Here is a 23,854-nt window from a genome sequence, read left to right on the forward strand (position 1 = left end):
TGCTATGAGAATGCTGTGGTAGAAAACTCCATGAAAACACCTTTTTCCCATGTGTATGTTGATTTCATTAAGTTATATCATGACAAGTGAAATTCCTAAGGCCAACAGTTTGGGTATGTTCATTAATTCTTGATTCTATTGCTGGGTTGATTTTAGAGAGCTACTTTGCAGAAATGATGCAAAGCATTACCATATTCATTTCTGATCTATTGATTTAAGGAATTAACACTCTTCCCCCATTAGTTTTGGCTGACATGTGTTTGATTACTACTAGAGTTGGTCCTGACTATTTTGTAAATGGAGAACCATGATTATATCCATTGAGAAATGGGAAAATACGGGTATTTTCTAAAATGCTATAGGAATCGTTACCATTAATGATCTAATTTACTCACTTTTTCCTTTTTTAATAAAGGGTTAATACAAACATAAGCTTTTCATTCTACCTCTCCTCAGCCATTACGAAATAAAGAATCAAGAAATTCAGACTTCACAAGACTTAAAAATAAAAATCATCGTCAATCATATCTTGCTAATGAAGCAATCAAGGCACAGAAAGAGTCATTAACTTGTCCACGATAGTGTAGGAAGCGAGGAAAAAAATGGGATGCTATCTTATTGCACGATGATACTTCCCTTTTTTTTTTTTTTAACATGTTTAGGGTACTTTAAAGAAAGATAATATAAGACTCTTTAAAGAAAAATAATTCCTTTAAAGTTTCAGGTGCTTTTCATAAAAATGGTTAAAATAGATGTGGTAAATCCTTAAACCAACCAATGACACAGAAGGAAACATAACACGACCTTGATGATTTAGACTGTTATTATGAATATTCACTTGTACTTGCCAAAGTGTCCCAGGGCTGCATTTTCTTGTTTTGTTTTTATTTTTATTCCATTTTTCAAGGGAGAGCCAGGAAGTTATTAAGGTGCCTCCAGGCCCACGGCACCCCATTTCTGTTGATTTTTCTTTTAAAAATCTCTCATCTGATATTGCTGGGAACTTCCATCACCAATGGACCAGAGGGAATCAACTTGAATTAGTTTGCATCAAAGACGTGACTTTATAACCATATGGCTACAAGCTTTGTTTATCACGAAAGCTAAAAATCTGTAACCATCATCCACATACTGATTCCCTTTCATATTTCTCCTCCCAAGATGAAAATTGAAGTTAATAAAATTTAAAGTTGTCCAAATAAACTCAGACAGGCAAAAGCAGGGTGTAGGCATTTCTAAAGAAGTCATTTTCCTCCCATTATTGTAAGCAACGGCTCTTTGCCGTAAGTCTAAGTGAGAAAAATATATCCTTAAGATAGTTAATAATACTGTATTGCATACTTAAAAGTAGCTAAGAGAGGAGATCTTAAAATTCTCATCAGAAGGAAAAGAATTTGTAACTAAATGGTGACAGGTGTTAACTGGACTTCCTGTGGTGACTGTTTTGTGCTGTGTACCAACAGCAAATCCTTATGTTGTACACCTGAAACTAATCTAATGGTGTATGTCAATCATACCTCAATTAAAAAAATCACAAAGCAAGCTGAGTTAAGAGAAGAGGATGTGGATACATGTCATTTGGGGGATTTTCTGTGGAGGTTTCAATAGAGACTATGGCCACCCTGCATGCACCTTGGAGAAGAACTCAATATGGGTTCACTTCTGGGTCCCAGGCTTCCCTGCCCACCGTGGGGATGCTTTCATTACCTTCTGAATAGTGAGACAAGGTCAAGAGGCTGACACAAGAAGCACCCGCGCCGGAGCCGAAGATGGTCACTCTCTTGGCATCCCCACCGAAGGCCCCGACGTTCTCCTCAATCCAACGCAATGCTTGGATCTGATCCAGGAGCCCATAGTTGCCTTTGGCCGCCTGGTCGCCGGTACTTAAAAACCCTGCGAAAGAACACAGGAGATGTGGGGTTGTCACCTACAAAATATACGTCAATGTCGCTGCTATTTGGAAAGACATTCCATGGTTTACTTTGTTCATTCTTCACTTTTCCTTCCTATAAATGAGAAGCAACAGTGTAGCACCTTTTCCATGGCAGAAAGGAGTATATTGTGTAAATAAGAGTTACAATGGTTTTTGTTTCTTTTGACACTATAATAAAGTGTCTCATCTGGGGGTTTGTATGGGGTTAACATATAAGGCGAAATGAATCTAAAATATTTACAATACACGACAATATCAGAAACCTATACACTTTACTAGATTTAAGTTATCACTCCTGTGTATATGTTGGTTTTCCTTGGGAAAACAAAAAAGACTCCTAAAAGAAGTTTTTCAGGGCAAAACAGTGTGTGTGTTGGCATCTGTGTATAAGATTGTGTGCACTGTACATAAAACCAGTATAGGTTTGCTTTTCCCCATTGAATTCCTCATTAATATTTTCATTTAACTCCTTTTAATGCTTAAATTTCAGAGTAAATTATAGCCATCATGTCATGCCACACAAATAGTTTAGGATGCATCTCTATTTTTCTATATAAGGAAGATATCACAGTTACATGCAGAAACTTATAATTCTTTAATCTCAGCCAAAAGCCAGTACATATTCAAATCTCCCCAACTGTCTCCAAAATATCATGGGCTGGTACATTTTATTTTAAAAAATAGGAGGATTCTGTAAATTAAGCAATTAGATTTCACTCAAGGCATCAAATTCTAAATTCTTCCTTTTTTTTAAAGCTGCAAATAAGGCAATATGGGCATTTAATTGTGGCAAAGTGATCAGTTTTCAAGATCTATCTCATTCCCTGTTCCTCTCACATTGCAAAAAGATCTTGACCTGGAAACTCTGCTTTCCTCTGATGTTTGAAGTCATTTTTGTGGAAGAGACACTCTCCCACTCAGATTCAAAACTATGAATATTTTATAAAGCATCCTCCAAGCTTAAATACTTGCACAAACTTTAATCCAACTTTATGTCCAAATCTGTCTTGAATAAGCCTTCTGGGGAAAAAAAAATTCATAAAAAGTTGTTTTGTTTTTTTTTTTTTCCACTTCCCATTCTTATTTGCCCCTACACCAAATCCCCAATTATGATATTTTTCCTTTCTGCACTATTTCTTTATTCCAAGGGTCATGACGTTCACCCATTTCAACGAATGCTTATTCAATAACCATGGAAAGCAGCCGCAGTGTTTATACGAAGACAGACAGATCCAAGCCCTAAAATAACAGAAATGAGAACCAATGCCTTCAAACACATCCCTAAGCAAAGCTGACGGCAATCCAAGAGGCTCTCGGAGTACCGGCTTCTCAAAACCTAAAACAAAATCATAAAGGATGAGATCTTACACCTGCTGAGGAGAATGAAGCTTCCCTTCCACAGCTTGCCTGAGTACCTGTGGGAAATGGGGGATGGGAGCCAGGAGGGGATTAGAAATGGTCTGGTTCAAAAGAAAGCAGCCAGAAGGGTTATTGTTGCTGTTACTCTAAAATCACAATAATCGGGACTCACGATCGCCTAGCCCTACAGGTAGATGCAAGACGACAACTGCCAGGTTGAACATTTAGGGCACATCGCACAAACCCACTCCCGTCTTAGGTCCCTGGGGATGGATGTGAGATTAGCTATGATGAGAGGGGGTGTTCAGATGTTTCTGGGCCCTCCTTGTTTAATGAGCAATTACTAATTAGTGTTTCATGCCCGTGAATGTTCTGGGGCCTCCACATTCATCCCTCTTACGTTTTACATGCTTTCTCATAAAATGAATCACGCCCTGCTTGGGAGAAAAGCCTCTTTCACGCCAGCTTTATGGACGGAACGGGCTTATAATGGCAGCCTGGGTGCCGTGTAAGAACCGTAAGACAAGCCTCTCTTCCCGCATTCAGGAAAGAGGTGGTTCATTTCTAAAGGCTCCAGGAATCTTCTGGCGGAACTGTTCTGTTTTTAACTCATCCCTCCTCTGTCCACCTCCCTCCTACTCTCTGCTCTCACGGAATGACCTAGTCGCTTCCTGTTTCTGGGGAGGATTTGCAACAGATGGTAAATCGCGAGGCTTTATGAAATCAGAGCCCCTCCGTCCCCAGCAAAACATGGCTTGTAAAACCTCTCCAAGGGCGGGCTCATTAATCTTCCATACCCTGGCAAATCTGACTTCTCCTAAGAGCAGCCCATGGAAAGCCTTGATCTTGGCAATTCTGCTTGCCTTCCAAACGTCCTGAGGGAAACAGCTCTCCACGTGTCTCTGAACTTGAGCAAAGACACGTGGGTTTTTTGGAAGCTGGTGTTTCCATAGCGTCTGCCATGTAATCTTCATTTACTGCAACATCCAGGGATTGCTTTTTTTTTTTGGTTCTTTTTTAAAATTGAAATCATAAGCAGGTCAGAGTTCCCACTGCAGGGACAGAATGAATGCAAGTCATCTTATGTTCCCTATGACAGCATATTCCTTTCCGATTCTGATTGTCAAAACACGGTGTTCGATATAACCCAGACATACGATGTGTGTGGGCTTCCTAGCGTGGGACTGTATGAACGACAACATGATAGCAGCGTATCAACTGGGAAACACACACACACATTAGCAAACATCGAAGCATCCGCAGAAGTCAGCTTCCCAGATGAGCACATAACTTTCCTTGACTGGCTAACGCCAGTGATTTTAAACAAACAGCTCCTTTCATGGACAAACATTCTTGGACCCCAAATCCTCTCAGCATTTCAGCTGATGAAACATTGGTTTTTGAGATTTACTGTCTCTGAACTGAAGCTTGTAAAGCAGTAAGCCGTTACCACTCCCCACACACAACTGAACAATGAAAGAGACGCACAAAAGAGACCATTTGAATTCAGACAGATTAATGACTAGATTGATGCTGAGTTTCATTCAAAGTAGTGGAAGGAACAAAATACACACACACACAAATACACGGGATATGCTGAGTGGCTGTGTGGTTATTTTAAAACTTGGTTCATGGGAAAGATGCTTAAAAAACCAAAATCCTGTTTCCCACCTGCATGTTGAATGACATGAATATCACGTACATTGTATTTGGTCTTAATATTGCTCTAGAATAGAAAGTTTCAGGGTTTTAGGGTAGCTAATCATGATCTAAATGTTTCTCGCTCATTTGAATTGCAGGGGTTTAGGAGAATGATTCCGGGTCACATGGTTTTCCGTCCACTTCAGGGCAACAGTAAGAAACCCAGAGGGGTCAGATGTGGCTGGATTTTGGTTCGTTTTAACATGACTTTAATGCCACAAAGGACTTCATCTCTTAGGAAATAATTCATTACATAAGCACAGTAGGCATTTTTTTTGATGACCATTAAACAGAAGATAATTACTAAGTGAATATAGAAAAATATCTTTTATATTTTCAGGATGTGTATTCACCTGTAATTCGCAGAATTAACCTAGGGTCTCAACTATATTTCTAAAAGAATTCTATATATGTGTGCATATATATGTATATGTTTGCATAATGACCCATTTTGATTACTTAGTTTCTTTGTAGCAAGAGGATTTGCAAAATACAGCAAATCACTAGCCTTTATTATATCAGAATCCCTCCCTCATATTTGTATATATATGTGTGCAGACATATATATATATATATATATACACACACACACACATATATACACACACACATACATATGTGAGTGTGTATTTGAGTGTGCGTGTGTATTTGAGAGAGAGAGTGTGTGTGTATTCGTACACACAATATTTAATTTAATGGAGTAAAAGCAAAAAGGAAATGTTTAAATGAAATTGTTTCAATGAGCATAGACAGAATTTACTTTAGGTCACACAAATGAGCCCGAACAGAAATCTGTGTAATGAGAATTACAGCAGAGGTAGAAATGTGAAAAACAGGCCAATAAATGCACATCTATATTCTTTGATGTTTACAGTAAATTATTCACTGGGTGCGTTTATTACAAGGTGAAAGTGAAGTTTTCTTATTGGAACCATTTACGACTTAACAAAAGGGCACAGATTCTAAAGGATAGGATGAAAGGGGAGCGGGGTATACATTCAAATTCTGCAGGCATGATAGGCAAAGCTAACTGAAATTGTGTCTGTTTTTAGTTTTCATTTTCCTTAAAAATGACACGAGTCCTAACTGATGCTGCTTCTGTAGTATCTCATCATCAGCGCAGTATCGCACAGAGCTATTTCCAATGTCAGTAGAATAAATCAAAGACGCTTATGAAGGACACACGATTTCTACAGCATCGGTTTCCACACCTGGGGCCCATGATGTTATTAGTGGGATTCCCTGCACTGTTTTCATAAAGTATATTCTATCCCCACAGAATGATTTTGAATGAGGTTTCACAGGTGTCTTAAAGTACTTTAGTTGAAATTATATGGATTCACAAAACTAAAACCAGTTATATTCTGGAAACAAAATACAAAGTGATAAACACAGTTTATTTATTACACAACGCCAATGAAAAGGTGAAGATAATTGGTACACATGTTTCATGATGATGAAAATTTGGCAACAGCCAGTCTGGAACCAAACCCCCTCTGAGCCAACTTTGGATTCTTTTTGGTTCCAAACCTCACCCTTGATCATTTCTCCAGATGTGCTGATGACTCAAGCTCTCCTGGCCGCCAGATCCTTTTGGTTTGGTTTCTTGAATAGCTCATACACATCATCGCCCCTAGGATTCTGCACTGCAGTGTCCGAGATAAGAGCTCCAATTCACTGCCTCAACCTTACTGCTTCCAATCCATTTCTACAGTGTCAATCTAATCATGGCGCTCCCCAATGCGTACAAATTGACAAAACTCATGAAAATGAAAATCTGAATCCCTCTGACCCACCAGTTCTATTTCCATAAATGCTTTTTCTATAAAAAATCTCTACCTGAATGTACAGAAATAAGTCATGCAAGGATCTACAAATAGAAATAGCCATGTAAGAATCCAATCAATTCTTATTGATTATAATTTTGAAAATAAGGATGACAGGAATCTCAACGTCCATGAATAGGAGATTTGTTGCATGAATGCCGTTGGCTGAATCCATATAACAGGAGGCTCTTTGTGTGTATAAAATGATACAGAGTATTTAAACGCGCAAACACAGAACCACATCCAAGTTCTCTTCACAGAAAACCGTGAGTTGCTGAATACTGTGTCTTATGATCCCATTTTTATGGGCATCATCAAATGGGTGTGTGAAATACAAACTCTGAAAGGAAATCAAGCAGTTCATAGCGTTTCTCTCTAGGAAGGTGGCTACAGGTGATTTTCACACTTAATTTTAAATATCTGTGTGCTTTTTCTTCCAATTTGTAACTGCTTTTTTAGCAATCATACACATACACACACACACACACACACACACACACACACACAGCAAGCTTGTTTTAAAGTCAAATGCATTAGTGGGATGTCCAGGGCCATTCCCTGGGGTCCCATCTCTACATCTCTGGACATGCTCTACACACGCCCTTTAGCCTACAAATCTACCACATTACACATAACTGCCCCCTGGGATATGCCCTGCCTTTCTATCTCTCTTTGCCTTTGTATATTCACTCTTCTCCATCTCTTCCTAGGATGTTCTTTACAGGGCTGCTGGGATCCTGTAAGCTGCCTTCTTCCTGTAGATATGGCCTCACATCAAACCCCACTATTTGCCCATGGGGTACAGTGCCACCTGGAGACCAGCTCTGTCACCTCCCTGGTCCAACCCCTTACGCAGGAATCACCCGCAGATACAGGCACTGCCATTTTATCTCTTTCCCTCCACCAATGCGGGTCCCTTTTCAAAATTTTCCTAAGGGTCTCAGTTCTCTCAAGTCAGTAAATTGCTTTAAGTGAGTTTCTATGATAGAACTGACCACTCTATAGGAAGGGTATCTGCCCGCAGGTCCATAGCCCGGTTATTGCTTGTACTCGCAACAGTCAAGTCAGCCTTTGATTTGAATCTACAGGAAAGCCTCGGACATATTACCCAAGATTTCAGAGCCCTTTTCGTTTTGTTTATGGTTTCCTTTACTGTGCAAAAACTTGTAAGTTGGATAACTTACAGAATGGGAGAAAATATTTGCAAATGACGTGACTGACAAGGAGCTTTAATTCCCAAGGTAAACAAACAGCTCACACAGCTCAACAACAACAAAACAGGCAACCCGGCCAAAAAATGGGCAGCAGACCTAAACAGACATTTCTCCGAAGAAGACATACAGATGGCCAGTAGGCATGTGGAAACGTGCCCAACATCGCTAATCATTAGAGAAATGCAAATCAAAACTACAGTGAGGTATTACCTCACACCAGTCAGAATGGGCATCATCAGAAAATTCACAAACAACAAATGCTGGAGAGGGTGTGGAGAAAAGGGAACCCTCCTGCACTGTTGGCGGGAATGTAAATTGATACAGCCACTATGGAGAACAGTGTGGAGGTTCCTTAAAAAACTAATAATAGAATTACCATATGACCCAGCAATTCCACTACTGGGCATATATCCAGACAAAAGCATAATTCAAAAAGATACACGTACCCCAATGTTCATTGCAGCACTATTTACAATAGCCAGGACATGGAAGCAACCTAAATGTCCATCGACAGATGAATGGATAAAGAAGATGCGGTACATGTATACAATGGGATACTACTACTCAGCCATAAAGAAGGAAATAATGCCATTTGAAACATCATGGATGGACCTAGAGATGATCACACTAAGTGAAGTAAGTCAGAAAGAGAAAGACAAACACCATATGATATCAGTTATTTGTGGAGTCTAAAATATGACACAAATGAACATATTTACAAAGCAGAAACAGACTCACAGACACAGAGAACAGACTTGTGGTTGCCAAGGGGGAGGGGGTGGGGGAGGGATGGAATGGGAGTTTGGGGTTAACAGATGCAAACTGGTATATACAGAATGGATAAACAACAAGGTCCTACTGTAGAGCACAGGGAACTATATTCAATATCCTGGGATAAACCATCATGGAAAAGAATATGAAAAAGAATGTATATGTGTGTATAACTGAATCACTTTGCTGTGCAGCAGAAATTAACACATTGTAAATCAACTATTCTTCAATAAAAAATATTGAAAAAAATAAAAGATTTCAAAGCTTCATTTTTCTCAGCTGTGGAATTGAGAAGAGTAAGTATCCAACACGTAACATAGCTCGGGGAACTAACTGCACTGTGTCTGATGGACAGCGTGTGTCTAAAAACAGTCACCGACTAGACTGATTTCCTTGATACGAGAAACGCTGCTATTGATTTCTGTTTCACCTACATATAGCAAGTGAGGAGAGGTGTCTATTGATAAATAAAATGGGTCCGTAGGGAAAATGGATTACTGGTCTACTTAGACTTTGTCTTTAAGATTATGCAGATGATAAACCTTATGTGCTCTTTGACTGCAAATGTGGCTGGTGAATAATTTTGCATGAAGGTGATAGATATTTCTTTACAGTCTGTTTATTAAGTTTTTATGAGGTGCTTAAAGTCTAAAGAGAAAGGCAATGCAAAATGCACATCGCAGGTTTATTCATGCTGGGAAAATTATGGAGATGCTTATTCAAACAACATTTATGATATACCACAATGACCCAAGTAATGTGCTAAAAGCTGAGGGAAAATGATACACTAGAGTGGATTTCCACAGATATTTTGAAAACTTACACAAAATCTTTTTTTTTTCATTTGTGAGCTTCAATTTGTTTTTAATAAGAATATTTTAAAACCTATTAGGATTGAAAGTCACACTTTTTGCCAACACAGTATATTTATGAAACATACATAAGATATATATTTAGTACCTATATGGTATTCAGGGCACTGTAAATTGCATTTAAGAAAAAAAAGATGACATACACCTCTATGTTACAAATGTGAAACATGATTTGGATAATTCCTCTTAAAGTGAACAAATTTAAAGTAGGCCGCTCTTTTCTATCCTCAGTTGCAAAACAAGCATGATTCTAGTGGGGTTTCCTAGTATTTATTGTTGGATATCATCCGGGGGCAGACAAGAATTAATCTGGTGTGTTCTCATTTATCCATAAGATGATCACAACAACTGAATGTAATAAAAACCACGCACTCTTTTTCATCTCTACCAAACACCAGCGATGTCTACTAACTCACATAATGTTTTCTGTGTCCAGAAATATTCCCAAGCTTTCCAACGTTGGTTTTCTCTGGGAAACTTGGAACACGATTAAGAAGACTGTTTGTTGATGGTTTCCTTTGCTGTGCAAAAGTCTGACTAGGTCCCATTTGTTTACTTTTGTTTTTATTTCTACTGCCTTGGGAGAATGGATAAAGAAGATGTGGCATAGATATACAATGGAATACTACTCACCCATATAAAAGAATGAAATAATGCCACTTAAAGCAACATGGATGGACCTAGAGATGATCATACTGAGTGAAATAAGTCAGACAAAGACAAATATCATATGATATCACTTATATGTAGAATCTAAAAAACTGATACAAATACACTTATTTACAAAACAGAAATAAACTCACAGACATACAAAACAAACTTATGGTTACCAAAGGGGAAAGGCGGGGGGTGGAGATAAATTAGGAGTTTGGGGTTAACATATACACAAATAGATAAACAATAGGTCCTACTGTATAGCACAGGGAACTCTACTCAATACCTTGTAATAACCTATAATGGAAAAGAATATGAAAAAAAAATGTAACTGAATCACTTTGCTGTACACCTGAAACTAATACAACATTGTAGAAAAAAAAAAGAAGACTTTTAATTAAGAAAACCACTGGGACGATCTTAGAGGATATAACACATTAGCAACAAGTGAATAGAATGACCTATAAAAGAGCTAAAATCCCAATAGAATGTTTAGTTTCAGTTCGGAAAAGTTATTGAAGAAAGAAGGTGATATTTCCCAGCAATGAGTGTGTATATACCGTCCACGTATCACACACGAAAACTGTCCCTTTAGTTGAATGCTTTGACCATGCTCTTTGCCTTGTTCTCAGTTACTATATATTATGTTTATAACTCTCCTAAGATCAGTGTTTTGGGGACATTTCTGCTATTTTTCTTTCCAAGAATGGCTGGCTCACATGCCCATGACTCTCAAACTCCTGTTGTCCTCGACCACAATGCATACTTGGGACGCCTTTTCTAAGCCCCATTAAAGTACCTTTTCTTCTTACAAGACCCCAAACGGTAGCTAATTTTGAAACTGTATGCTTTCAAATTGGAAGAGGATTTCACCAAGTGCTTGAGATGACATTTTGCAATTCTGTGTCCACGAAACAGGACAGACTTTTGATTTGTGAGCAGTTACAAAATCCCATTGTCTCTCTTACTGTACGAATATTTACTGTTATAACTGCCATTGTCATTTTTGATAACTCTTTCCTAGGGGCACATGGAGATGCAGGGAAGGCTTTACTGAGAAATTTGGATGTTAGGAATTAAGCCTCCTCCCTGAAAGAAGTAACATAACAAAAAACCACTAAATGGGTCACAGAACAAAACTGATATGGGCAAATTCATCTCAAGAAGACGATAACTCTCTGTTCTTACAGATTAGATGTTAAACAACTCTAATTGTGCCAATTTTCTATTCAAGAACTTTTTACACCTCACAAACTTGTGCTTCAACAAAGCAGTTCTCCAGAGTCAAAGACATCAACTCTCTCATACACAGAAGGCACAAAGAGCCACCTTTGGTCCATTAAGTTTTGACCATGACCCTTGGGTTCAACAAATGATCATTCACCTTGCAGTGGCTGAAAAGCAAAAGCAGAACCAGAAGAACTGGAGTCGACGGTGGGAAAAGTACAGATTTTAAGATGATGAAAATGTAATAAAGATTAAACATTAACAAGCACATGGGGTTAATTGACAGCTCATTCAACAGAACTTCATGGGTGTCTGGAATATTCCAGGCACTGCTGGGCCTTATGGTGAAGAGAAAGCCGCCATTTATGAAGGGGATAAAACTAGATCTTTGACCACCTGAAACTCATATTCCAGTGTGTGTAGATAGACAATAAATAAAAACTAAATGATGTATGTAGTATGAGTCTCCTATTGCTGCTGTAACAAATTACCACCAACCTAGTGGTTTAATACACACATATGTCTTTTTTTATTATCTTCCTTTTAAAATTTATTTTTCAATTAATTATTTTTTGGCTGCACCATGTGGGATCTTAGTTCCCCAACCAGGGATCAAACCTGTGTCCCCTGCAGTGGAAGCGTGCAGTCTTAACCACTGGACCACCAGGGAACTCCCTACACACATATTTCTTATCTTACAGTTTTGGAGGTCAGAAGTCTAAAATGCTTCTGGAGGGATGTTTTCTCTCTGAAGCTTACTGGAGAAAATGATTCCTCTCTTTTCGTTTTTTTCTAGGTTCAAGAGTGTTGGCAGTCACAATATAAGGGGCAGAGTCTCTGGTCAGGGAGGTCACTGCAGACTTTGGTATGTTATTCTTAATGTCATCGGTGAACCTGCCAGCCTCGGCAGGAAAAAAGGGTGTGGAACCTTCCCTCACCGCCTCCTCTTTTATCAGCAACCCTATAACTGCTCTTCATAAAGAGGCAGGAAGAAAAGGGGAAAGTTCTCTCTAGCCAGACACAAAAATCCTGGAACCGAGTATGTCTCTCTCTCTCTCTCTCTCCTTTTTGCTTCATCTGCCAGAAACTGTGACCAATTTTATGCTCAACTCAAGTACCAGAAAGTTTCTGTTTCTTTTGTGTCTCTAGATGGAATCTGGACTCTTTTATTTTTGGGAAAAAAATGCATGGGGTACTACATTCTGATGTTGCCTCAAACAGTCCCTAAATTGACTGAAATCAAATGAACATATATACATATGCGTGTATGTATCCCTGTACATTCTGATGTTCTAATCATTTCTAAGTGTACAATTCAATGGGATTAATTACATTCACAGTGATGTTCAACCATCACCACTGCCTTTCTGCAAAACTTTTCATCACTCCAAAGAGAAACTCTCTAACTATGAAGCAGTAGGTCCCACTGAGTCACGTGTCCATAAGATGTGTTACCTACACATTGGGCTAAGTCCACTTAAGTAGGTGTGATACCTGTATTAATGACCAATGCCACCCCCTACCATTCCCACCTGCAATGACGGAATGGATCTTTTTGTTCCCCTCAAATTCATATGTTGAAATCTTAACCCCCAATGTGATGGTGTTAGGTGGTAGGGTCTTTGGGAGGTGATGAGGTCGTGAGGTTGGATCCCCCATGAATGGGATTAGTGCCCTTATAAAAGAGACCCCAGAGAACTAGCCATGTGAGGATACGACTTCAAGAAGTCGGCAGTCTGCACCCGGAGAGAGGGTCCTCCCTCGCCCCCAGAACGCGACCACTCTGGAACCCACATTTTCCAGCCACCAGAACTATGGGAAATAAATGTCTCTTGTTTATAAGTCACCCTGTCTGTGGTATTTTATTAGAGCAGCAAATCAGTCTGAGACACCACTACCGCCTGAAACCCAGCAGGACCTTGTGGGACCTTCCCAGGGACAGATCCATCCCTGATATACCCTGCCTCTTATTTGCAAAAAAGCTTTAGCCTCCTAGGCCTTCAAAGAGCAAATTTAATCAGAGAAGTGAGAAAATATAGAAACAAAGGAAAACAGTCAAGCAAGACAAAAAAATAATAATAGTTTAGCTATTAAACAAAGTCAAGGTCCTTTGGTTCCTCCTCAAGGGCTACAGGTCATATTCTGAGCCACATCCTTTGAGCTGTTTTGCAGATACTGAAACCCCACCAGGAGGAAGAAGTTAACTGCATGCTGCCCACAAGCACGCAGACCCCAGACCAGTTGGAACCAGAGGGTTGATGACTGAGATTTCTGAAACATCACCCTGTTACCTCACTGTCAACCAATCAGAGAACTGTGTACAAGCTGATCACATACTCTGCAACCCACACCTCTAATGCTGCCTTTAAAAAGCCTTCTCTATTTACAATAGCCAGGACATGGAAGCAACCTAAATGTCCATCAACAGAGGAATGGAAAAAGAAGATGTGGTACATATATACAATGGAATATTACTCAGCCATAAAAAGGAATGAAATAGTGTCATTTGTGGAGATGTGGATGGACCTAGAGACTGTTATACAGAGTGAAGTAAGTCAGAAAGAGAAACAAATATCATATAATATTGCTTATATGTGGAACGTAGAAAAATAGTACAGAAGAATTTATCTGCAAAGCAGAAATGGAGACACAGACGTAGGGAACAAACTTATGGATACTAAGGGGGGAAAGGGGGGAAGGATGAATTGGGAGATTGGATTGATTATATATACACTACTATGTATAAAACAGATAACTAATGAGAACCTACTGTATAGCACAGGGAGCTCTACTCAATGCTCTGTGGTGACCTAAATGGGAAGGGAATCTAAAAAGGAGGGGCTATATGTATATGTATAGCTGATTCACTTTGCTATACAGTAGAAACTAACATAACATTGTAAAGCAACCATACTCCAATAAAAATTGATAAAAAGAAAGCCTTGTCTAAAATCCACCAGGGAGTTCAGGTCTTTTGAGCATGAGATGCCCATCCTTGCTTGGCACCTGCAACAAACAATGTACTTTCCACCACCGCAACCTGGTGTCAGTAGACTGGCTTTACTGCATGTCAGGCAAGTGGACTCAATTTTGGTTCCATAACACGCCCTTGCTGGCTAAGAGATCTGAACATCCATTTCTCCAATGAAGAGTCCTTTAAAACGTCCACCGTAGCACTCAACTTGTCCGACCACTTCACATTATTTTGTTGTTATTGTGGACGTTGTTTTGTAACCTACATTTACGTAAGTAAAGCAACTGTGAAATGCGTTTACTTTAAGAGAGAAAACAGCAAATGATGGAAAACGGAATACTTTTCGTCTAATTATCCAAGATTGGTTTAAAAATCAACTACTATTCCCCAACCTAGTGAGTTCTTGCGTCAGCCAAGATGCTTCTCTATCCACAGCAATTTGCTGAATGTGGAGTCATGGCTAATTTTCAACAGCATGACACTGAAATGTGGCATGATGTTCAGTTTCCAAGAAAGATCCCATTATGTCGATCCCATTACATTTTTTTCCCCATAGCTAAATTCTACACTCTTACACACTGAAATGCTTTCAAGGGAAGGAATAAAATGGAAAAAAAAATTTAATTGACCATCACATTTAAATAGAAACTTCAAATAACACCTAACATTTTTACACAAAACACCTTATAATTAACAAATTCATTTTATTTGTGTTGCTGAAACTGAGCTTTCTTTCAGTTACCGATATTTCTGGCTTCTTGAGTTAGGTCTGTGGCTAAACCCTCATATTATTTTAAAAGCCTAGGGTAACACCAAACAGTTGATTAATAATGAGTTATTTTTATAAGAAAACTAGCTGATTCTCATCTAGATTTTTTTAATCACCCTCCTTGCCCCAGCTCCATATTGCATTCCTTGGTAAACTGGGTTAAAAGATTTTTCTTCTCTACCCTCCCTGCCCGCATTAAACATCTAGAGATCTTTTAAGAAATGCTCATGCCTAATCCCCAGTGGTAGAGATTTTTTAAAATTAATTTTTATTGGAGTATAGTTGCTTTACAATGTGTTAGTTTCTACTGTACAGCAAAATGAATCAGCTAAACGTATACATATATCCCCTCTTTTTGGACTTCCTTCCCATTTAGGTCACCACAGAGCACTGAGTAGAGTTCCCTGTGCTATACAGTAGGTTCTCATTAGTTAGCTATTTTATACATAGTATCAATAGTGTATATATGTCAATCCCAATCTCCCAATTCATCCCACCCCCCTCCTTGGTATCTATACATTTGTTCTCTGTGTCTGTATTTCTGTTTTGCAAATAAGATCATCTGTACCATTTTTCTAGATTCCACATATATGCATTAATATACGATATCCATTTTTCTCTTTCTGACTTACTTCACTCTGTATGACAGTCTCTAGGTGCATCCACGTCTCTACAAATGACCCAGCTTCGCTCCTTTTTATGGCTGAGTAATATTTCATTATGTATATGTACCACATCCTCTTAATCCATTCCTCTGCTGATGGACATTTAGGTTGGTTTCATGTCCTGGCTATTGTAAATGCTGCTGCTATGTCTGGCTGACTTCACTTAGTATGATCATCTCTAGGTCCACCCATGTTGCTGCAAATGCTGCAAATGCAAATTCTTTTTTATGGCTGAGTCATATTCCACTGTATATATGTAGCATATTTTCTTTATCCATTCCTCTGTCTATGGACACTTAGGTTGCTTCCATGTCTAGCCAAGACCAATGGCCTTATTTTTAATTATCTTAAGGGTTATTGATGATTGCTGGTGACTAATGCCAACTTTTAGTAAGAAAATATCTACTAAGTTTTTCAACTGATATTTTACAAACCCTTGGTGATGATCTTCTAGATCTGTGACTTCATTTGGGGTTTCACAAACTGGTGATTGCCTCTTGTCCTGATTTCCTCTGCATTCATTATCTGGAAATCCAGGTTCACTCATCAACTTTTGCAGCTACTCTGAAATTCAGTAGGTACAGGGAAAGTAGGGGGAGCAGTATGATTCTGTTTTTACATTTACTGGTGTTCAGAGAAAGTGGCTGTGCTCTGGCAATACGAACAATGAGTTGTTTTGTTTGGAAGACTATTTTTTTTAGAGCAGTTTTATGTTCACAGCAAAATTGAGAGGAAGGTACAGAGATTTTTTCATATACCCTCTGCCCTACCCCCAGCCTCTCCCTTTCTCAATATCCCCACTAAATGGTGCATTTGTTACAATCGATGAACCTCCGTGGACATGTCATTACCACCCAGATCCCATGGTTTACATTAGGGTTCAGTCTCTGTGTTGTACATTCTATGGGTGTGACAAATGTATAAAGACAGGGATCTGCCATTATAGTATCATACAGTGTAGTCTCAGTGCCCTAAAAATCCACTGTGCTCTGCCTATTCACTGCTCCCTCCCCCTAACCCTTGTCAACTACTGTTCTTTTTACTGTCTCCATAGTTTTTCCTTTTCCAGAAGGTCACAGAATTACAATCCTACAATATGCATCCTTATCAGAACTGGCTCTTTCACTTGGTCATATGCATTTAAGATCCCTCCATGTCTTTCCATGGCTTGATAGCTCATTTCTTTTTATTGCTGAGTAAGTTCATTGTCTGGATGGACCAGTTTATTTATCCATTCACCTACTGAAGAGCATTTTGGTTGCTTCCAAGTTTTGGCAACTATGAACCAATCTGCTAGAAACATTCCTCAGAAGGTTTTTGGATGGACATATCTTCATCTCCTTTGGGTAAATACCAAACAGCATGATTGCTAGACCTCTTATACCGTTGGTTTTATAAGAAACCGCAAAACGGTCTTCCAAAGTGGCTGTACCATTATGCCTTCCAACCAGCAATGAATGAAAGTTCCTGTTGTTCCACATCCTCACCAGCATTTGGTGTTCTTGGTGTTCTGGACTCTGGCCACTCTAATAGGTGTGGAGTGGTATCTCCTTGATGTTTTGATTTGTATTTTCCTGCTGACACATGATCTGGAGCATCTTTTTACATGCTTATTTGCCATCTGTGTATCTTTCTTTGGTGATGTGTCTGTTAAGGTCTTTGGCCCATTTTTTAGTTGTTTTCTTAGTGTTGAGTTTTAAGAATTCTTTGCAACCAATGACTTTTTATATTGACTATCATGATGAAAACATGGATTGTGATACATTTGTTGCGTTTCGATTCACTACACCCATTATTCTTATGGATGTTGAGATTCTCCCATTCTGGCTAATGAGGGTCCTTCCAGTTGACTTTTGGGGTCCTTGTGTTTCTCATTTCCTTGTTTTATACACATACCGATACACATACATACACATACACACACACACACACACACACATATATATATATATATATATGACACCAAATTATTTACACTGGTTTTATGTTGTTAAAATAATTTTCTTCTTTATGCCCTTTGACATTCTTAGTTTATAGCACTGAAGCTGTATTGTTTCAGCAAAGAGAGAGTTCGAAGAATATAAACTGTACTTTAAGGAAAGCAGATACCATCCAAAATGGAATTCAGACCAACAGTTCACACCTAAGGTGCTCTGAGGTCTCAGAATAGTTTCGGGAAGCAACGAAAATGCACTAAGATGACTGCTGTTGAGTTGCTGCAGCCAACTTTAGATCAAATCTGGGAGTAGGTTGTGTGTGGAGATGTAGCAAGTGTCAACAAACTTTAAGAAAAACATCGTTAAGTATTAAGCTTGGAACTCAGCCTAAAGCAAATATTTCTGTTTTATACGTTTTTCTAACAGATGGACAGTAGAGGTGAATGGATATTCTTCTTGCCCGTTTGCTCCTAAATGTACCGAGGGGAGCGTAAAAGTGGGTAAAAGGGAATTTACATTAATTCTTGCAGCAGCAAAGCGAATGTTTCCATAAGGTACTACAACATGACTGCAGGAACCCACAGGACTCACATCTCCCCTGCTTCCACCACCAGCAATCTGATACCAACTCCACCCTGAATCTTGAGGGTATCACATGGGCTCCACGTTCAAATTTCCCCATGCAGAGCAGAGTTTTTCCACTCAGGCGCCCTACTTTCTACAACCTCAGGGTATCCCATATTGAGCTAAACATCTTTTTTTTCCCACAAACTGGTCTTCTTACCTCGTGTGTCCCCATCACAACCACGTTCCCAGATACACAGGTTGAAAACATCTGAATTCTTATTTTTGCCATGGCTTCTCCTTTTAAAATCTCAGAACTTGGTGAACATTTGGGCTGAGTTGATATTTACCTTTAAAATGTTTATTGCATCTGCTCCTTTTCATGTGATCACCCATCTCCAACTCTAGAGCAAAGACCTTCATCCGCAGCTTCTCAGATATTCACGGTGCCCCATTCTAAACTTTCCGGAATGCCCAGACTTTGTTTACTGTCCTCCCACTAAATCGTGATGAAAACTAATTCCCCTCAGAATTCTTTAATAGGTATCTTATATAAGATTAAGCTTCTAGTACAGACTCACAGGCATAGAGAACAGACTTGTGGTTGCCAAGGGGGAGGGGGTGTGGGGGAGGGATGGATTGGGAGTTTGGGGTTAGCAGATGCAAACTAGTATATATAGGATGGATAAACAACAAGGTCCTACTGTACAGCACAGAGAACTATATCCTATCTCCTGGGATAGACCCTAATGGAAAAATATATTAAAAAAGAACGTATATATGTGTATAACTGAGTCACTTTGCTATATAGGAGAAATTAGCACAACACTGTACATCAACTATACTTCAATTTAAAAAAACATTAAGCTTCTAGTGTTCTCTTTCAAATCTATATATACAATCTTGTTATTTTCATCTACTATTTGTTTACTATCCCTTCTCTGTTCAATCAGGCTACTTCTATAAACTGTAGGTTTCCATATTCATATTATGTCCATTTGATGCTCTCATTACATGAATATTGAATGGATAAATAAATGTCCTCTTAACAGGTGACAGGTGGCCCCCCTACCTTCCCAAAATTCAGGTTTCCCATATTGGGGTGATTTGAGTGTTAGAAGGGTACAGGGATTGACTGACAGGATGGCAGAGGTGATTAAATTTATAAAGGTGTACTCCTATCTTAGACTGTTTGCTAGCCAGAGTCATTTATTTTCAACAGATGGCGCGCAGCAGACCTTTAGAGACGTTGTTCATGGATTGTGCAATTATGCATTTAGCAAGAATGCGTGGCATACCTCCTACAGCAATGATTTCCAGCTGAAAGCGCTGTATCTGTTCTTCTGCAGAAGCCCCTGGTAGCCTTACCTTCCGCTGGCAACAATGTAACATGGACGGAGCTGGCTACATGGAAAGGGGGACCCCTTCCAACAATGTCACCTTAGCCTTGTCATAAAGTTGACTCCCTTGAGCTACTAATTAATCTGCTGAATGGAAAACACAATGCTTGTTGTCTGTCAAGCTTTGTTTTAGAGATACAAGCTTGTCCATTTGGAAGCAAAATGTATATGAGTCTTGTTAATAAATGACTCTACATTAACTTTTGTTTAATATACAGGTATTAGTATAGATAATAGAGACTGTAGATACCTTGTTATACATCATAATGTTTTATAATATATACATATATTCCTATGCTACATTGATATTCTATACGATTGAACTTAAGCGGGTGTGTATAATCAGGGAATTATAGGAGAAAAATCACTGAGTAGGCATCTCTTTATAATTATAGGCTGGAATAAATTAACTTTTAGCTAATATAATACAGATACAGATTTTATGAAAGAGTGGTGGGGCAAGATAAAGGTAGGGGATTAAGAGGTGCAAACTAATATGCATGAAATAAATTGGCTATAAGGATATAATGTACAACACAGGGAATATAGTCAATATTTTATAATAACTTTAAATAGAGTACTACCTATAAAAATGTTGAATCACTATGTCGTAAACCTGAAACTAATATAATATTGTGCGTCAACTATACCTCAACAACAACCAAAAAACTTGGTTCTTCAAGGAGCAGATGCAAAAATACTGTATAATATTACTTATTTGTGGAGTCTAAGAGATAAAACAAATTTGTGGATATAACAAAAGGAATCAGACTCACACATATAGAGGAAAAACTAGTGGTTCTCAGTGGGGAGAGGGAAGGACGGAGGGGTAAGATAGGGGGAGGGGAGTAAGAGGTACAAACTATTATGTATGAAATAAATAAACTACCAGGATATATTCTACAGCACAGCAAATAGATCCAACATTTTATAGTAACTTTAAATACAGTATAATCTATAAAAATCTTGAATTACTATCTTTACACCTGGAATTTGATAAATATTATAAATCAGCAACAACAACAAAAAATTAACTGGCACTTGACCAGCAATACAAAACAGATGACAATTCACAATTCCTATGATATCAGAGGGTTATATGCAGCGCTATTCAAAGTGTGTCTAAGAAGTTGCAGTGACCATATCATAAGGGAACCAGTGAGATATGGAAATCCTCAGGTCACACCCCAGAGCTACTGAATCCAGATTTGGGGGGGTGGGCTCAAGAATCTGCACTTCAACAAGCCCTTCAGGAGATGCTAATAATGCTAAAGCATTTGCGTATAGTGCCTTTGACCATAAATATAAGTACCTGTCTATAACTATATGGTCATACCGATAACCCAAATGAAAGATTCGGATAAATATATTTAAAAGACACTTGATAGACCCAACCACTGACTATAGTTCCACAAACAAGATAAAATACGTGCGTGAGGTTGTCTTCAAACTTATGAATAAATGTGACTGTATTCTGTGCTGCTGGGGAAGCAGGCTACTCCCTCCTCCAGATGATACCATCTGAATCTGACATTTGCCTTTGGGAGTCTAGGTCTAGACAGTTGTATGAGGTCTATAGGATCGAGCTGTGAAAGAGCCACTTCTGTAAAGAAGAAATATTCGACAGTCCAGGAATACTGGTTTCACCTAGATGGCAGGATAAAAAGAATTTGCTCCAAACATATTGGTCACCTTTTCAATTGCCCTATCTCCTCCTTTGCTGTATTTTCTGATGTATTCCAAGGTCCTTGGTCCTACTGTTTTACCCTTTCCTTTTCCTGTTTTGCCAAATTTCTTCAAACTTCCAGCTCAATGACCTACCCATCATGAGGGGCTATACACTCATTGCAGGAAATGCTCCATCATTCCAATCCAAACTCAAGGGATGTTATATTTTTTTGCCCTTTCAGATGGAAAGAAGTTACATATTTCCCCACAAACCAATGGTTTCCTATAGTTGTTATTTTTTTGGGGGTGGGGGCGAGCGGGGAAGGAGACAGAGTGGGACAAGTATGCCCTCTAGAGCTCATCACAAGCCATTTGTTAAAAAAATCATATGGCATTTTGCTAAGTGAAATAAGTCAGACAAAGACAAATACTGTATGGGATCACTTCTATACGGAATCTAAAAAATACAACAAACTAGTGAATATAACAAATAAGAAGGGAACACAGATATAGAGAACAAACTAGCGGTTACCAGTGGGGAGACAGAAGAGGAGAGGGATAAGGTAGGGGTAGGGAATTAAGAGGTACAGGCTATTAGGTATAAAATAAGCTGCAAGGATATATTGTACAGCATGGGGACTACAGCCAATATTTCACAGTAGCTATAAATGCAGTATAACTATTAAAATTGTGAATCACTACATTGCACACCTGTAACACACAACATTGCAGAACAACTATACTTCAGTAAAGAAAAATCATATGGCAATCAAAAATATACCAGCTGATTTTAACATATGCTCCTTTGATTGTCAAAACTGCATAACTGTCATTACGAATAAATAAATAGGTTTGTATCTGTAGTCATAGCTATGAGATGTGAAATTCTAAACCTGAGCATTTAGAAACCATCCATGGCATAGTGGGATTCCTTTGAGAAACAGATCAAAGCCCTTTAGGAAGTTTTTGACAAGTGAATAAATAATAAGGATGTACAGTTCATTTTCTGGGTAATCTTCTACGCTGATGTATATTAACTAACTACAACCCATTCGGTCTACAGGGATGAAAGGAGCTCCCTGCCAGGCAAACTCATCATGTTTCACTCCATGCTACTCAAAACTCCTTGGTGCGAAGGGTGCAGATTTGTTTGGAGGCTTTTGACTCTTTCGTTTAATATACACAAGACAGGAAAAATCATGATAAAAGAAGAAGACATTTCTCCTCCTTGTGAGATATTGAATAGCATGGAATGATGCTTTCTCCCCAAAAGTCTACTTTTGAGGAATGACAGAAGTTAAGACAAAGCGTGAATTTGCTGAAAGAATAATATAATAACAACAAAGTCAGCAATGTGTAAGCCAATGTGTGGAGAGAAAAGAGGTTGGTGATACCCTATAAATAGCGGGTGGGATTGGCTGCAATTTTTGGCAGAGAGAAGACATGGTAACAGAAAGAGGTCAGGTGGGAGGAAGGTCTGAGGCTGACTCCTGTCTGTCCCCACTGATGCCGTGAGCTAACCCCTGTCTAATTCCCCGTCCCTTCTCCTCCTCCCCACATGACAAAGAAACCTTGAACAGCAATCAGGTAGTGGGACCCTGTGAGGACAGAGAAAAGCTGGGCTGGATTGAGAAACTGATTAAAAACAGGAAGGTCGGGCTTCCCTGGTGGCGCAGTGGTTGAGAATCTGCCTGCCAATGCAGGGGACACGGGTTCGATCCCTGGTCTGGGAAGATCCCACATGCCGCGGAGCGACTAGGCCCGTGAGCCACAACTACTGAGCCTGCACGTCTGGAGCCTGTGCTCCGCAACAAGAGAGGCCGCGATAGTGAGAGGCCCGCGCACCGCGATGAAGAGTGGCCCCCGCTCGCCGCAACTAGAGAAAGCCCTCACGCAGAAACGAAGACCCAGCACAGCCATAAAAAAAAAAAACAAAAAACAAAAAAAACAAAACAGGAAGGTCCACCAGCCACTTATGGCCATGTGTGGGCGTGTCCTATTTTATGTCCTACCCATCTCCACTCCCAGGGCTGGTGGAAAGCAAGCAACTGAAGCTGCCTTTTCCCGGCACTGCTTTTCCCAGAGGGTTTAAAGCTCAATTTTGAATGAGAAGCTCTTCCCAATAGGTTTTTACTTCACCAAAGGGATCATCAATCACTTGTTGTATGTTAAACTCTTAAAGAAACACACAAAATAGATAACTAATATGAACCTGCACAGGGAACTCAATACTCTGTTATGGCCTATATAGGAAAAGAATCTAAAAAAAAGAGTGGATATATATATATATATTTATAACTGATTCACTTTGCTGTACACC

At 39.1% G+C, this 23,854-nt stretch overlaps 1 protein-coding gene across 4 annotated transcripts in view; it reads right to left on the reverse strand.

The window, feature by feature from the left end:
• NLGN4X (neuroligin 4 X-linked) overlaps positions 1-23,854 on the reverse strand; it is a 422,841-nt gene that overhangs the window by 12,737 nt on the left and 386,250 nt on the right. For all 4 annotated transcript variants that reach the window (XM_036841155.1, XM_036841156.1, XM_036841153.1 and 1 more), the window contains one exon: positions 1,708-1,893. In XM_036841155.1, the coding sequence (XP_036697050.1) occupies positions 1,708-1,893 (186 nt within the window). The remainder of the gene's footprint in view (positions 1-1,707; positions 1,894-23,854) is intronic.

Source organism: Balaenoptera musculus, chromosome X (genome assembly GCF_009873245.2).
Source record: "Balaenoptera musculus isolate JJ_BM4_2016_0621 chromosome X, mBalMus1.pri.v3, whole genome shotgun sequence".
Taxonomy (NCBI): Eukaryota; Metazoa; Chordata; class Mammalia; order Artiodactyla; family Balaenopteridae; genus Balaenoptera; species Balaenoptera musculus.